At 40.1% G+C, this 15301-nt stretch overlaps 1 protein-coding gene across 1 annotated transcript in view; it reads left to right on the top strand.

Moving 5' to 3' along the window:
* The window catches only part of LOC126092652 (dynein axonemal heavy chain 1-like), an 894951-nt gene that overhangs the window by 29336 nt on the left and 850314 nt on the right, over positions 1 to 15301 (top strand). Inside the window, exon 4 of the mRNA XM_049908374.1 lies at positions 12006 to 12261. Coding sequence (XP_049764331.1) covers positions 12006 to 12261 — 256 coding nt within the window. The remainder of the gene's footprint in view (positions 1 to 12005; positions 12262 to 15301) is intronic.

The raw sequence follows: 15301 nt of genomic DNA, 5'->3' as shown, positions 1-15301 counted from the left end.
ATTCTTTGTGAATGTCAGTAACAAATTGACACTTTCGACTGAGGCCGTGAAGTTCAGCAGCCCAAGCGTGATAGGACTGATTTGGTTGTTTTTGACAACGGTAAAAGGCAACACGAGAGGCTACCACATGTGTTTGCTTTTGAAAATAGACAGACAGAAGGGAGCACATTTCAGCAAAGGACAAAGACGCAGGATCCTTCAAAGGAGCCAATTGCGACAACAACCGATACATTTGAGGTGAAATCCAGGAAAGGAACAGAGACTTAACATGGTTGTTCGTCCATGACATGAAATGCCAAGAAATGCTGTCGAAGACGTTTTTCATAATCAGACCAGTCTTCCGCCGTCTCGTCGTAAGGTGGAAAAGGAGGTACAGCCAACGACGAGAAACGCCCGGCATTGGACGCCGCGACGAAATCGCGAATCGCCGCTGTTAGAAGCGTTTGCTGTTCAAGGAGATTTTGCAAGAGCTGCTCGACAGTAGCCATGGAACCCTGTGAGTCAACGGTGAAAAGGAAAAATCCACTACCTTGTCGCCAATTTTTATATCTTCAACTTTAACACATTTTTCGGACAACACAACAACACATATAAGTCACTGAGTAAGTTGACCTGTGTACAAGTCGGCATTCTCTTAAACACTGAGTCTCAGTCTAGCGGCCGCTGCTCGGCTGGCCGCTTAGGTGGCGCAGCTGCTGCTTGGCTGGCAGACAGCGCCGCATGTAGAGGACATGCGTAATTGTGCGGCGGCACTTTGAATAATCGGCGAGTCACAACAGTCATACATTCTCATCACCATTTTTTGTGATGGTAGTCAAAGAGTGCTGTATTGTGTGCCTAATAAATGGCAATTTCTCCAATAACTAAAAATTACAATATTAATAAAAGGCTCCAAATTTATTCAAGGCAAAATATGTATAGTTCATGCCGTATGAGGAGACGTGTTGTATAAGGACACATGTTCACTTAAGACTACTTTAGAAGCAAAGTCCAAACTGAATAAGTTATGCATTCCTGATTCAAGTCCATTCCAGGCTACCCAGCTTGCTGGGTGTACATTTGCTATCCAAATTAATGACATTCAGCTTATGTTACGTATGAAGTTCACTAGACTTTGTCTGTTTATACTTTTAAAAAGTAATTGAAATATCTTAATTCAATGGAATCCTTTTGGTCTAATGAATTACAGCACACACTAACTGTGGACAAATGTAAGATAAAACCCATAACAAAGATAAAGAATCCAACACCATACATTTACAAAAGAAATGATGGAAATTTGGAGCAAGTCAAATTGCATACATATTCAGGAGTAATAAATACTAAGAAGGGATATGTAAATGGACCAACACATTAAATAAGTAGTAGAGAATGGCAAATGGAAGATTCAAATTTGTTGGAAGCCTTCTGGCAAAGTGCAATGAAAACTATAAAGGAAGTTCCTTACAGAACACTAGTGCAAATCTAATGCTATTGTTGTATATTTTATGTAGTAAGATTGAAGTATGCATTTCCTCCCTGCCTCCTGTCCAGAAGTCTTGTCTCGTGATTTTACAGTTTTCTCAAGAGACTTTTCGTTGTGATACTTTTATATAGTTACTAATTTATCCAATATTGTGAAGCATATTCATTATTCCAATTACTTGATGGATATATACATCTGTGGTAAAGGCAGGTCACCATTTAGATACGGCACAGCTTTGAAATATAGAATGGTCTTGATCGCACAATTTTTTACTAAGCGTTACGTGATGATGAAATTTTGAAATTCGTGTTGTTGTTGTGGTCTTCAGTCCAAACACTGGTTTGATGCAGCTCTTCATGCTACTCTATCCTGTACAAGCCTCATCATCTCCAAGTAACTACTGCAACCTACATCCTCCTGAATCTGCTTAGTGTATTCATCTCTTGGTCTCCCTCTACGATTTTTACCCTCCACGCTTCCCTCCAGTACCGAATTGATTCCTTGATGCTTCAGAAAGTGTCCTACCAACTGATCCCTTCTAGTCAAGTTGTGGCACAAATTCCTCTTCTCCCCCATTCTATTCAGTACCTCCTCATAAGTTACGTAATATACCCATCTAATCTTCAGCATTCTTCTATAGCAACGCATTTCAAAAGCTTCTGTTCTCTTCTTGTCAAAACTGTTTATCGTCTATGTTTCACATCCATACATGGCTACACTTGACACAAATATTTTCAGAAAAGACTTCCTGCACTTAAATCGGTACTCAATATTAACAAATTTCTCTTCTTCAGATACGTTTTCCTTACCTTCGCCAGTCCGCATTTTATATCCTCTTTACTTCAACCATTCTCAGTTATTTTGCTGCCCAAATAGCAAAACTTGTGCACTACTTTAAGTATCTCATTTCCTAGTCTAATTCCCTCAGCCTCACCTAATTTTATTTGACTACATTCCAGTATTCTCATTTTGCTTTGCTGATGCTCACCTTTTATCCTGCTTTCAACACACTGTCCATTCCGTTCAACTGTTCTTCCATGTCCTTTTTTGTCTTCGACAGAATTACAATGTCATTGGCAAACATGAAGGTTTTTATTTCTTTTCCTTGGATTTTAATTTCTGCTCCAAATTTTTCTTTTCCTTGGATTTTAATTTCTGCTCCAAATTTTTCTTTGGTTTCCTTTACTGCTTGTTCAGTGTACAGATTGAATAACATCAGGGGCAGGCTACAACCCTGTTTCTCTCCCTTATCAACCATTGCTTCTCTTTCGTGCCCCTCAACTCATAACAGTATTCTGGTTTCTGTACAAGTTGTAAATAGCCTTTTGCTTGCTGTATTTTACCCCTGCTACCTTCAAAATTTGAAAGACAGTATTCCACTCAACACTGTCAAAACCTTTCTCTAAATCTACAAATGCTATAAACATAGGTTTGCCTTTTCTTAACCTAGCTTCTAAAATAAGTTGTAGGGTTAGTATTGCCTCCTGTGTACCTACATTTTTACTGAATCCAAACTGATCTTCCCTGAGGCATCTTATACCAGATTTTCCATTCATCTGTAAAGAATTTGTGTTAGTATTTCATTAAACTGGTAGTTTGGTAATTCTCTCATCTTTTAGCACCTGATTTCTGTGGAGTTGGAATTGTTATATTCTTCTTGAAGTCTGAGGGTATTTCGCCTGGTCTCGCACATCTTGGCCACACGGGATTAGCCGAGCGGTCTAAGGCGCTGCAGTCATGGACTGTGCGGCTGGTCCCGGCGGAGGTTCGAGTCATCCCTCGGGTATGGTTGTGTGTGTTTGTCCTTAGGATAATTAGGTTAAGTAGTGTGCAAGCTTAGGGACTGATGACCTTAGCAGTTAAGTCCCATAAGATTTCACACACATTTGAACATCATACATCTTGCCCACCAGATGGAAGAGTTTGGTTATGGGTGGCTTTCCCAAGGCTATCAGTATTTCTAACGGAATGTTGTGTACTCCTGGGCTCTTGTTTCTACTTAGATCTTTCAGTGTTCTGTCCAGTTCTTCATGCAGTATCATATTGTCTCGTAGAGGAAGGTGTAAGTAGATGAATGACGAACACTAACATCACTTAACAAAGGTTTATTCAGCACTTACATATACAAGAGTGCAGAGCAGTGCCTCCGGCCAGAACACATACGGTATATATACAGCTACCGAACATTTCAGTACAATGATTCGTGCTGTTTGTGGGTACTTCTAGAATGTACTTGAACCGAATATAGAAATTAAAATGTTTTTGTTCAGGTGAGTTTTGAACTCGCAACCCTCTATATATCAATATAGTATCATAACCACCACACTACGGCGACTGCACTACTGGGTTCATTCAGTGACATTGCTCCCGCCTTAAGAGAACAGTGTCTCAGTGTTATGTCCTCCTAGTCCAGGAACGAGTTATCGGTCCTACATACTCCGACTCCCGATGACTGATGTTCGCCCTGGTGGTGATCTTCTTAGAACTTCCCTTGCTGCTATGTTCTTCGGTACCTTTCCACTTGTTGCCTGTCACTGGAGCTTCAAATGTACCCTGGTTGCAGGATCCTTATAGGGCTTCATTCGAAGGATGTGGACCGTATCTCTGCACTTTCGTCCTCTTGTGTCGGGGTCGAAACCTTCAACTTCACAAGTAACATCAGGCAACTGTCTTACAACCTTATAAGGTCCAAAGTCGCGCCTGAGGAGCTTCTCAGAGAAACCAACCTTCCAAACAGGAGTGACGAGGTCACCAGACTGGTAGGCAACAGGCCAATGGCTTGCGTCATACCTTCAGCGATTGTTTTCTTGAGCCTGCAGCATGTGGAGTCGAGCTAACTGCCAAGCTTCCTCAGCTCTGGTTAACTCCTGGCTGATGTAGTCATCGTCCACGTCATCAGGATGTAACGGAAGCACAGTGTCCATCGTCGCCTCAAGCCCATGCACCAGGAAAAATGGTGTAAATCCTGTGGTGTCTTGTTTGGCAGTGTTATAGGCAAATGTCATGAAAGGTAGCACCTCATCCCAGTTGCTCTGCTTAGCATTGATGAACATTGATAACATGTCGGCCAAGGTCTTATTAAGGCGTTCAGTAAGCCCGTTAGTTTGCGGATAGTAGGCAGTTGTCATGTGGTGAGTAATGTTGCACCGACAGTTTATCTCTGTCACAAGATTCGATTGAAAAACTTTCCCTCGATCCGTAATTATCGACCCTGGGGCACCGTTTTTTAATACGATGTCTTCTACGATAAATTTGGCTACCTCAAATGCTTCGGCTGTTTTCACGGCTTTTGTAATGGCATAGCGCATCAGATTATCAGTGCAAACAATAATCCATCTATTGCCACTAGCAGACATTGGAAATCGTCCGAGGAGGTCAATCCCAACATGCTGGAAAGGCGTTTCAGCTGGTGGAATTGGTATGAGTCGGCCAAGTGGTTTCTGAGGAACTGCCTTTCTCCTCTGGCACTCTAGACAGTGCGATACATAGTGACGGACACTCCTAAATAAACCTGGCCAGAAAAACCTCTTGCGGATCCTATTGTATGTCTTAATAAATCCTAAATGTCCGGCCTCAGGTGTATCATGGAATTTCTGTAGAACATCTAAGCGCATGTGTTTAGGAATCACTCTTTCCAAATGGATCAAACTTTATCTTGCAAAGTAATCCATTAACTGCCTTAAATTGTCCATTCACATCCTCTGACCGATTTAAGGCAAGAATAATTTGAGATATTGTGGCATCCTTCTTCTGCTCAGTAGAGAGACCCTGGAGTGCAGTGAGACAGTCAATATCTTCATTAAAGTATTGATGGTCTTGCACAGCATTTCTTGAGAAAGTCGGCATCTTGGTGTTTTCTTCCACTTTTGTACACTAGGGTAATGTCATACTCTTGAAGACATAATGCCCACCTGGCGAGTCGTTCTGTTGGATACTTAAGACCTGTCAACCAACAAAGTGAATAATGGTCTGTAACAACTGTGAATGGCCTTTCATAGAGATACTGTCGAAATTTGCACATGCCACAGATCACAGCAAAACATTCTCTTTCTGTAGTTGAGTAGTTTCTCTTGGCTTTTTTAAGTGTCCTAGAAGCATAGGCTATAATCTTCTTTTTTCCATCCGAAATCTGCACCAGAACAGCACCGATCCCATACCCACTGGCATCTGTGTGTAGTTCTGTAGGTGCTCTCTCACCATACAGACCAAGTACAGGGTCAGTTGTCAGAGCTTTTTGCAGCACATCAAAAGAATCTTGTTGAGCACCACACCAGATAAATTTAGCATTGGCTTTTAACAACTCTTGGAGTGGCCTGGCTTTGATACAAAAGTCTTTGATAAAATGATGATAATAAGAACATAATCCGAGGACGCTTCCCACATCTCTAATACTTTTAGGAATAGGAAATTCCGTTATAGCTCTCACCTTTTCTGGGTCTGGCTGCACACCTTCTTTTGCCACAAGGTGCCCAAGTATTTTGATGTCTTTTGCTCCAAAGAGAGACTTTCTTGGATTAAGTTTCAGTCTGGCTTGTTGGAGACACTTAAGAACGGCCCTCAGTCTTGTTATGTGTTCATCAAATGTTTCTGAGAACACTATAATGTCATCTAAATAACAAAGACACATCGTCCATTCAGGTGCCTTAGAAGATTATCTATCATTCGTTCAAAAGTTGCTGGTGCGTTACACAAACCAAACGGCATTACCTTGAACTCATACAGGCCCTCAGTGGTGAGGATTGCACTTTTCTCACAATCAGCCTAATCTACTTTGATCTGCCAGTATTCCAAGTACATGTCCATGGTTGAGAAAAACTTAGCCCCATTCAGACAATCTAAGAGGGTAAACGTCCTTTTTGGATATCTTATTAAGCTTCCTGTAATCAACACAAAAGCGCCAACTGCCATCCTTCCTGACAAGAACCAATGGTGACGACCATGGGCTCTGCGAAGGCTGAATGATGCCATTCTTCATCATTTTCTCTACCTTGTTGCGAATTATTCGACGTTCACGGTATGCTCTCTGGCTTATTGCTTGATGGTCTCCAGTCTAATCCGGTGCTTCACTGTCGATTTGTCTAATTTGCTCTTCACCTGTGGATTGAGGCATTCAGAGAACTCGTGAAGAATGGCAAGTAGCTTCTTCTGTTGTTCCTAAGTGAGATCTGGTAATAGTCGAGCTAGAAGATCTTGTCTCGTAGTGGTATCACTAATTTCGCCCACAGACTCGGTATGGAAGGTTTCTATGACGCTCAGCTGCTCTGTAATTAATGGCTCAGCGTTTGCCACACACTTGCATCTTGGAAGGATCTGCAGTTCTCGGTGACAGTTAACTATCCACAATTCACCGAATCTGTTCTTAAACAAGACGACAGAGGCTGGGATGACCAAGTTATCCTTCAGTGGTATGCTTCTCTTACATTCCACTACAAGATCCATGGGTTGATGAATGGCATGACACAAGACAGCTACCTTTCTGGTGCTGACTGCAGGAATGATCACTTCATCCAGCACACACAATCTCCACACAAGTGGATGCACATCTTCCTGTCCACAGTATCTCATCTCGTCTAGCGTAATCTTCTAGCGACCACAATCAATGTCCCATCTGAGAATGATGTCATAACTACACTCTAGTAAGACGATGAATTCTGAGGGCTGTGTATAGTCACTTATACCCACACGAATGACACATCTTCCTGTAGGTTTTACATATTTCCCATTAGCCACCTTCAACAAAGATGTTTTGTTGTCGATGAATACGGTTCTCTGCAGCTGGCGATGGTACTTCTCCGAAATGACTAAATATGATGCTCCAGAGTCCACACGAGCTTGGGCTGGTTGGCCATCCATGAGGATATTGACGTAGTTTCCTATCATTTTTGTAGTGATTGACAGCGGAGGATTTTTCTCTTTGGTGGCCTCACCTCCAAGGAAGGTCATACACTTTAGTTTTCCACATTGCGGCAGCTAGGTGATCGGCTGGAGCTTCTAAATGGTGATGGAGACCTTGATCGGCGTATTGGGGAGCGTCCTCTCCAGCGGCTAGCTTGTGGTGATGGTGACCTACGTCGTCCTGCACCCACATCTTCTTGCTCATCTTTGTTTTCCCGGAGTTATCATCGGCTAAGATCGGTCTGCTGTCTTCTGGCGCGGGCTTCATCAATTATCCGCCGCCTTTGTCGACAACAGCGCACCACATGTCCCGGTTGTCCGCAGTGGAAACATACTGGTTGGTTATCCTGGGTCCTCCAGATATCAGTCTTCCTTGGTGCACAAACAGGTTTCTCATGCGGTATTGTAGGAACATAACTTCACCCGGTTCTCGACTTTTTTACTGTTTTAAAGGGAAATGAAGGACGAGGGATTGGGTTCAATGTCTGTTCCACTTCCTCCCTTACGACCTCCTGAAGCGTCTCAGTTATCTGCTCGCCGTGCAATCCTAGTGCCTTCTGAGCTTCCCCTCTCACTATGTGACAAAGAACACTTGTGAAATCAGTTTCTTCCTCCATCACAGACACTGATACGAACTTTGGAAGCCATTCAATCTTCTTGCATTTAATTCTTTTTTTATGCATTGTCTCGATATACTGGCATCATTTTATGAAGTCGTCTGCTGTCAAAACTTCCTTCAGGAGTAGGGCTTGATACATGTCCTCAGCAACATCCTTCATGAGATGTGCAACCTTATCTTCCTCCTTCATTTGAGGATCCACTATTTTGCACAGCTCCAAGACGTCTTGAATATAGGACGCTGTCGTTTCTCCTGGACGCTGTGCCCTGCACTTCAATTTATCTTCCCTTGCACTTTTGTCATTGTGTTCCGCCTGGAATACTTCCCAGGTTTTGAACTTCTCCTCATTGTTCTCATACCATTGCTTGGCAGTGCCCTCCAAGTAGAAAAATATGTTAGCCAAACAGACGCTGTCATCCCATTTGTTAAATTTGGCTATATGCTCATATTCCTTCAGCCACTTGTTTGGATCTTGGCCATCATCACCAGAGAATCTGGAAGGATGTCTCATGTGGTGGCACACAGTTGCTGTCATCATGACATCCTCTTCTTCTTCTTCTTCTTCTTCTTCCGTCTCTGATGGATTGTGATCTGTTGAATATGGCTCGAACTCAGATTTGTCGCCATGTAAACGGCGGCTCTGTCGTGGCCTGATGGGAGCCACTGTGTCATCGATAATGTGCGCTGTCACAAATTCCAATACCTGGCATCTACACCAGAATAATGTCATGTAGAATGAGGTGTAATTAGATGAATGACGAACACTAACTTCACTTAACAAAGGTTTATTCAGCACTGGCACATATAAGACCGCGGAGCAAACTGCCTCCGGCCAGAACACATACGGTATATATACAGCTATCGAACATTCCAGTACAATGATTCCTGCCATTTGTAGATACTTCTACAATGTTCTTGAACCGAATATAGAAATTAAAATGTTTTCAGTGCAGGTGAGTTTTGAACTCACGACCCTCTATGCAACAATCTCGTATTGTAAACACCACACTATGGCGACTGCACTACTGGGCTCCTTCTGTGAAAATATCTCCCATGTCATCTTCATCTATGTCCTCTTCCATTTCCATAATATTGCCCTCAAGTACATCACCCTTTTGTATAGACCCTCTATATAACACTTCCACCTTTCGGCTTTCCCTTCTTTGCTTAGGACTGGTTTACCTTCTGAGCTCTTGATATTCATACAGGTGGTCCACTTTTCTCCAAAGGTCTCTTTAATTTCCCTGTAGGCAGCGTATATCTTACCCCTAGTGAGATAAGCATCCACATCCTTACATTTGTCCTCTAGCCATGCTTGCTTAGCCATTTTGCACTTCCTGTCGATCTCATTTTTGAGACGTTTGTATTCCTTTTCGTCTGCTTCATTTACTTCATTTTTATATTTTCTCCTTTCATCAATTAAATTCAGTATCTCTTGTGTTACCCAAGGATTTTTACTAGCCTTCATCTTTATACCTACTTGATCCTCTGCTGCCTTCAATATTTCCTCTCTCATAGTTATCCATTCTTCTTGTACTGTATTCCCTTCACCTGTTCTTGTCAATCATTCCCCTATGATCCACCTGAAACTCTGTACAACCTCTAGTTGTTTCAGTCTATCCAGGTTCTGTCTCCTTAAATTCGTTCCTTTCTGCAGTTTCTTCAGTTTTAACCTACAGTTCACAACCAATAAATTGTGGTCAGAGTCCACATCTGCCCCTGGAACTGTCTTTCAATTTAAAACCTGGTTCCTAAATCTCTGTCTTACCAATATATAATCAATCTGAAACCTTCCAGTGTCTGGAGGCCTCTTCCATGTATACAGAATTCTTTCATGATTCTTAAACGAAGTGTTAGTAATTATTAAGTTATGCTCTGTGCAAAATTCAACCAGGCTGCTTCCTCTTTCATTCCTTACCCCAGTCCATATTCACTTCCTACTATTCCTTCTCTTCCTTTTCCTACTATCGACTTCCAGTCCCCCATGACTATTAAATTTTCATCTCCATAACTACTTGAATAATTTTCTTTTATCTCATCATACATTTCTTCAATTTCTTCTTCATCTGTGGAGTTATTGGCATATAAACTTGTACTGCTGTTGTAAGTGTGGGCTTCATGTCTATCTTGGCTACAATAATGCATTCAGTATGCTGTTCGTAGTAGCTTACCCATACTCCTTATTTTTTTATTCATTGTTAAACCTACTCCTGCATTACCCCTATTTGATTTTGTATTCATAACCCTGTATTCACCTGGCCAGAAGTCCTGTCCCCCCCTGCCATCGAACTTTACTAATTCCCACTATATCTAACTTTAACCTATCCATTTCCCTTTTTAAATTTTTTAACCTGCCTGCCTGGTTAAGGGATCCGACATTCCATGCTCCGATCCATAGAACACCAGTTTTGTTTCTCCTGATAACAATTTCCTTCTGAGTAGTCCCTGTCTAGAGGTCATATGGGGGGACTATTTTACCTCCAGAATATTTTACCCAAGAGGACACCATTATCATTTACTGATACAGTAAAGCTGCATGCTGTCGAGAAAAATTAAGGCTGTAGTTTCTTCTTGGTTTCAGCCGTTCACAGTACCAGCACAGCAATGCTGTTTTGGTTGATGTTACAAGGCCAGTTCAGTCAAACATCCAGACTGTTGGCCTGGCAACTACTGAAGATGCCCTACTAATGACAAGAATTGTGCGACCAAGACTTTTCTCTGTTTCAGAGTTGTGCCATATTCATTATTTATTCTCATATCACATGACTGTAGTCTATATTCTCTCCTATGTTTCATTACCTTTCATCCAAAAATTTGTCTTTCCCTTATAAATTCCTGCCCCATCCCCCTATTCCTAACAAATGTATATTGTAATTCTTAACTTATTTCATATTCTGTGTTTGACATATTTAAAGCATCAGCTAATTACATCTCCCTTTCTATTGCGTTACCAACCAATTAAAATTAAATGCAGATTATATTAACTGATTTTTTTATTGCTGCTTGGTTGAATAGCATGGTATTATTATAAATGCAGTGTTTTTGGAGTGAACCACTAATGACATGAGATTATTCTACCTGTTCTCTGTTAGTGTCTGAAGAATTCCATTTTTCCTCTTGTCATTTCTATCCAGTAGTTGAGAAATGGTTACAGAAACCAATCATGTAGTTGTCAGTGTGTTGATTTGGTTCTTGAAGTGTCTTTTTTGCTGATACATTGTGTTAAACTTTATCATGATAACTGTCTCGAGTGCCCAATCTCATTTTAACATTTTAGTGTGACCTGACATATTTTTCACTAAGTGTGGTTACTAATTTCTTTCTGGGTAATAATTTTATAATTTTTGCTGTTCAGTTATAGTAAATTTAGGTATTCACCAGTTGAGAGTAACAATTGGAATGATATATAGTGTTCTCATAACTTACATCTTGTAGCTGCCTGTTTAAGCAGTTGTGAATATTAACCAAAACTTCACAGTACATTTCACTCACAGAAGTAATTCGTTGTGAACAGCTCATTTAAGTTTGAGAGTAATGAAAATATTAACAGACACAGTACTAATGAATCTAATTGTGCTGTCAAGGAGAATGACATATACAGCTATAAAACTCTTTGACAATAAATCTATTGGAATTTAATGTCTGACAGGGTGCAGAAATGATATCATATGAAATGCAAACTACAGTTTTCTCCTTGTAAATCTAGAACAGAAATAAATCATCAGCTAAAACCTCTTAATGTCCAGCAGTCATATAAATATATATTTTTAAGAATTATTTTCAGTTTGGTCAATTATCATGTTCAGTACCATAAGTTATTTTGAATGTAGTGTACAGACTACAAAATAGTGAGTGCTTGGAAGTTTGACTTTTAGCTGGTAACATTTATGCATGCAGTCATGCCTGTAAAGCTCAGTTTCCCTTTGATTTGATTTACTTGTAATACCTTTAACACTAAAATAATAGATTCTATGTCATTGCTATGCAAGCTTTGAACTAATGCAATTAGTTGATCATTACAGGAAGTGATAATGCAGCTCCTGAACTCAGCTGTAAGATTAACCCACACAATAAAGCAGGTACACCCAATGGTGCTACAAAATTTGAAGTTTCCGGAGGATCTGTTGCTATCTTCTGTGGGTCTTATGGATCCTTATGTATGTAAAATGAGAGAAAGAATAAGAAGTTGCATTCAGCATTCAATAATACCTCTAATAGCCTATTCCAAGGAGTATTACAAACACATGGATCTGTGGAAACTAAACGTTGATGAATACATCAGGTTTGACAATAGCTAAGTGGATAAAATATCACAATGCAAGAGTTACTCTTTAACTTTAGTTTTTATTTAAACTTACTGTCAACATAAATAATTCTTATATACTTTTTTGTAATAGGAAGTGGTTAATGAAGTTAATATTTTTTTCAATGAATGATAGTAACAAGTTATGCATCCAGAAATTGCAGTAGATATACGACATATTATTCTTTTTGTGGGGTTATGCTCTCAGAAACAGAATTATATAATGAATAATGTACCATTCCAATTGTATGTCTTCTAAGCCCTTTCATTTGGTAATAAAATGTTGAACTGTTCATTCCTTACTTTCTCCTGTTCATTCCTTACTTTCCCTGTTTTTTGTAATGGGATCTTCTCATTGGTACATGGGTTTCTAATTAAGGTACAGTCAATTTCAAGGAGCTATATTTTATTATATTGTGAGATGTTAACCTGTTAGGTATCTCCCTGCTTTAACTGACAGCAAGATTATTGTGATAAGTGTTTTTCATTTTTACATAATATCTGATCTCTCATCTTATTTTTTGGAGGAGATTTTGAATGTGTTTTCAAGTAACTGGCTTGTACTGTTTAATATAGAGTTCAGACAGCTCCATTGTTATTTATGTTTTAATCCTTATTAATCTGTTGTACATTTGTGTTTTTATTCAGTTGTGCAAGCAGGAATTGTAGAGAATGGGATACATCGAAAAAGATTTATCATTTTATATGTGAAAAAAAAAAAAAAAAAAAATTGGCCCAATGGTCAGAGTGCAGGAAGAAATCTTGTACCATTGTGGAAGCAAATGTTTTTGGTGAAACACCTGTGACACTATCACTTTGTTGTTTTCATATTGAAAGAAAGATGGGTTGGTTGATCTGTAGTTAAGTGGAGAACCACCAATCATTGGATAAAATATTGAATATTTACTAATCATAATACAAACATCATTGCAAATTTTCAAGGGTTGTATTAGTATGTGTACACAGTAAATTTGTCCTACAGTTCAGATTCTTTAAAGGAAATAAATGCGAAGAAATTTTCTCCACAATTACACATTTTATCAGCCGCATTATTTTTGTAACACTTCCTGGCAGATTAAATTTGTGTGCTACACCGAGATGCAAAATTGAAACCTATGCCTTTCACTGGCAGCTGCATACTGACTGAGCTAACAGGACTCACAGTCCATCCTCACAGCTTCGCTTCTGCCCATACCTCGTCTCCTACCTTCCGAAGTTCAGAGAAGCTCTCATGCGAAACTTGCAAGACTGGGGCTCTTGGAGGAAAGGATTTGTGGAGACATGGCTTAGCCACAGCTTGTAGGATGTTTCCTTAATGATATTTTCACTCTACAACACAGTGTACAACGATACAGATAGCCGTACCATAGGTGCAACCACGACGGAGGGGTATCTGTTGAGAGGTCAGACAAACGTGTGGTTCCTGAAAAGGGGCAGCAGCCTTTTCAGTAGTTGCAGGGGCAACTGTCTGGATGATTGACTGATCTGGCCTTGTAACACTAACCAAAATGGCCTTGCTGTTCTGGTACTGCGAACAGCTGAAAGCAAGAGGAAACTACAGCCGTAATTTTTCCCGAGGGCATGCAGCTTTACTGTATGATTAAATGATGATGGCGTCCTCTTGGTAAAATATTCCGGAGGTAAAATAGTCCCCCATTCGGATCTCCAGGTGGGGACTACTCAACAGGACATTGTTATCAGGAGAAAGAAAACTGATGTTCTACAGATCGGAGCATGAAGTGTCAGATCCCTTAATCGGGCAGGTAGGTTAGAAAATTTAAAAAGGGAAATGGATAGGTTAAAGTTAGATGTAGTGGGAATTAGTGAAGTTCGGTGGCAGGAGGAACAAGAATTCTGGTCAGGTGACTACAGGGTTATAAATACAAAATCAAATAGGGGTAATGCAGGTGTAGGTTTAATAATGAATTAAAAAAAAAAATGGGTGTACGGGTAAGCTACTACAAACAGCATAGTGAACGCATTATTGTGGCCAAGATAGACACGAAGCCCACGCCTACTACAGTAGTACAAGTTTATATGCCAACTAGCTCTGCAGATGACGAAGAAATTGAAGAAATGTATGATGAGATAAAAGAAATTATTCAGGTAGTGAAGGGAGACGAAAATTTAATAGTCATGGGTGACTGGAATTCAAGTGTAGGAAAAGGGAGAGAAGGAAACATAGTGGGTAAATATCGATTGGGGGAGAGAAATAAAAGAGGAAGCTGTCTGGTAGAATTTTGCACAGAGCATAAATTAATGATAGCTAACACTTGATTCAAGAATCATAAAAGAAGGTTGTATACATGGAAGAATCCTGGAGATACTAGAAGGTATCAGATAGATTATATAATGGTAAGACAGAGATTCAGGAACCAGGTTTTAAATTGTAAGGCTTTTCCAGCTGCAGATGTGGACTCTGACCACAATCTATTGGTTATGAACTGTAGATTAAAACTGAAGAAACTGCAAAAAGGTGGGAATTTAAGGAGATGAGACCTGGATAAACTGACTAAACCAGAGGTTGTACAGAGTTTCAGGGAGGGTATAAGGGAACAATTGACAGGAATGGGGGAAAGAAATACAGTAGAAGAAGAATGGGTAGCTTTGAAGGATGAAGTAGTGAAGGCAGCAGAGTTTCAAGTAGGTAAAAAGATGAGGGCTAGTAGAAATCCTTGGGTAACAGTATAAATATTGGATTTAATTGATGAAAGGAGAAAATATAAAAATGCAGTAAATGAAGCAGGCAAAAAGGAATACAAACGTCTCAAAAATGAGATCGACGGGAAGTGTAAAATAGCTAAGCAGGGATGGCTAGAGGACAAATGTAAGGATGTAGAGACTTATCTCAGTAGGGGTAAGATAGATACTGCCTACAGGAAAATTAAAGAGACCTTTGGAGCAAAGAGAACCACTTGTATGAATATCAAGAGCTCAGATGGAAACCCAGTTCTAAGCAAAGAAGGGAAAGCAGAAAGGTGGAAGTAGTATATAGAGGGTCTATACAAGGGCGATGTCC

The sequence above is a fragment of the Schistocerca cancellata genome, chromosome 7, assembly GCF_023864275.1.
Source record: "Schistocerca cancellata isolate TAMUIC-IGC-003103 chromosome 7, iqSchCanc2.1, whole genome shotgun sequence".
NCBI lineage: Eukaryota > Metazoa > Arthropoda > Insecta > Orthoptera > Acrididae > Schistocerca > Schistocerca cancellata.
The sequence above is the reverse complement of the archived record's forward strand: the minus strand, read 5'-3'. Positions and strand labels throughout refer to the sequence as shown.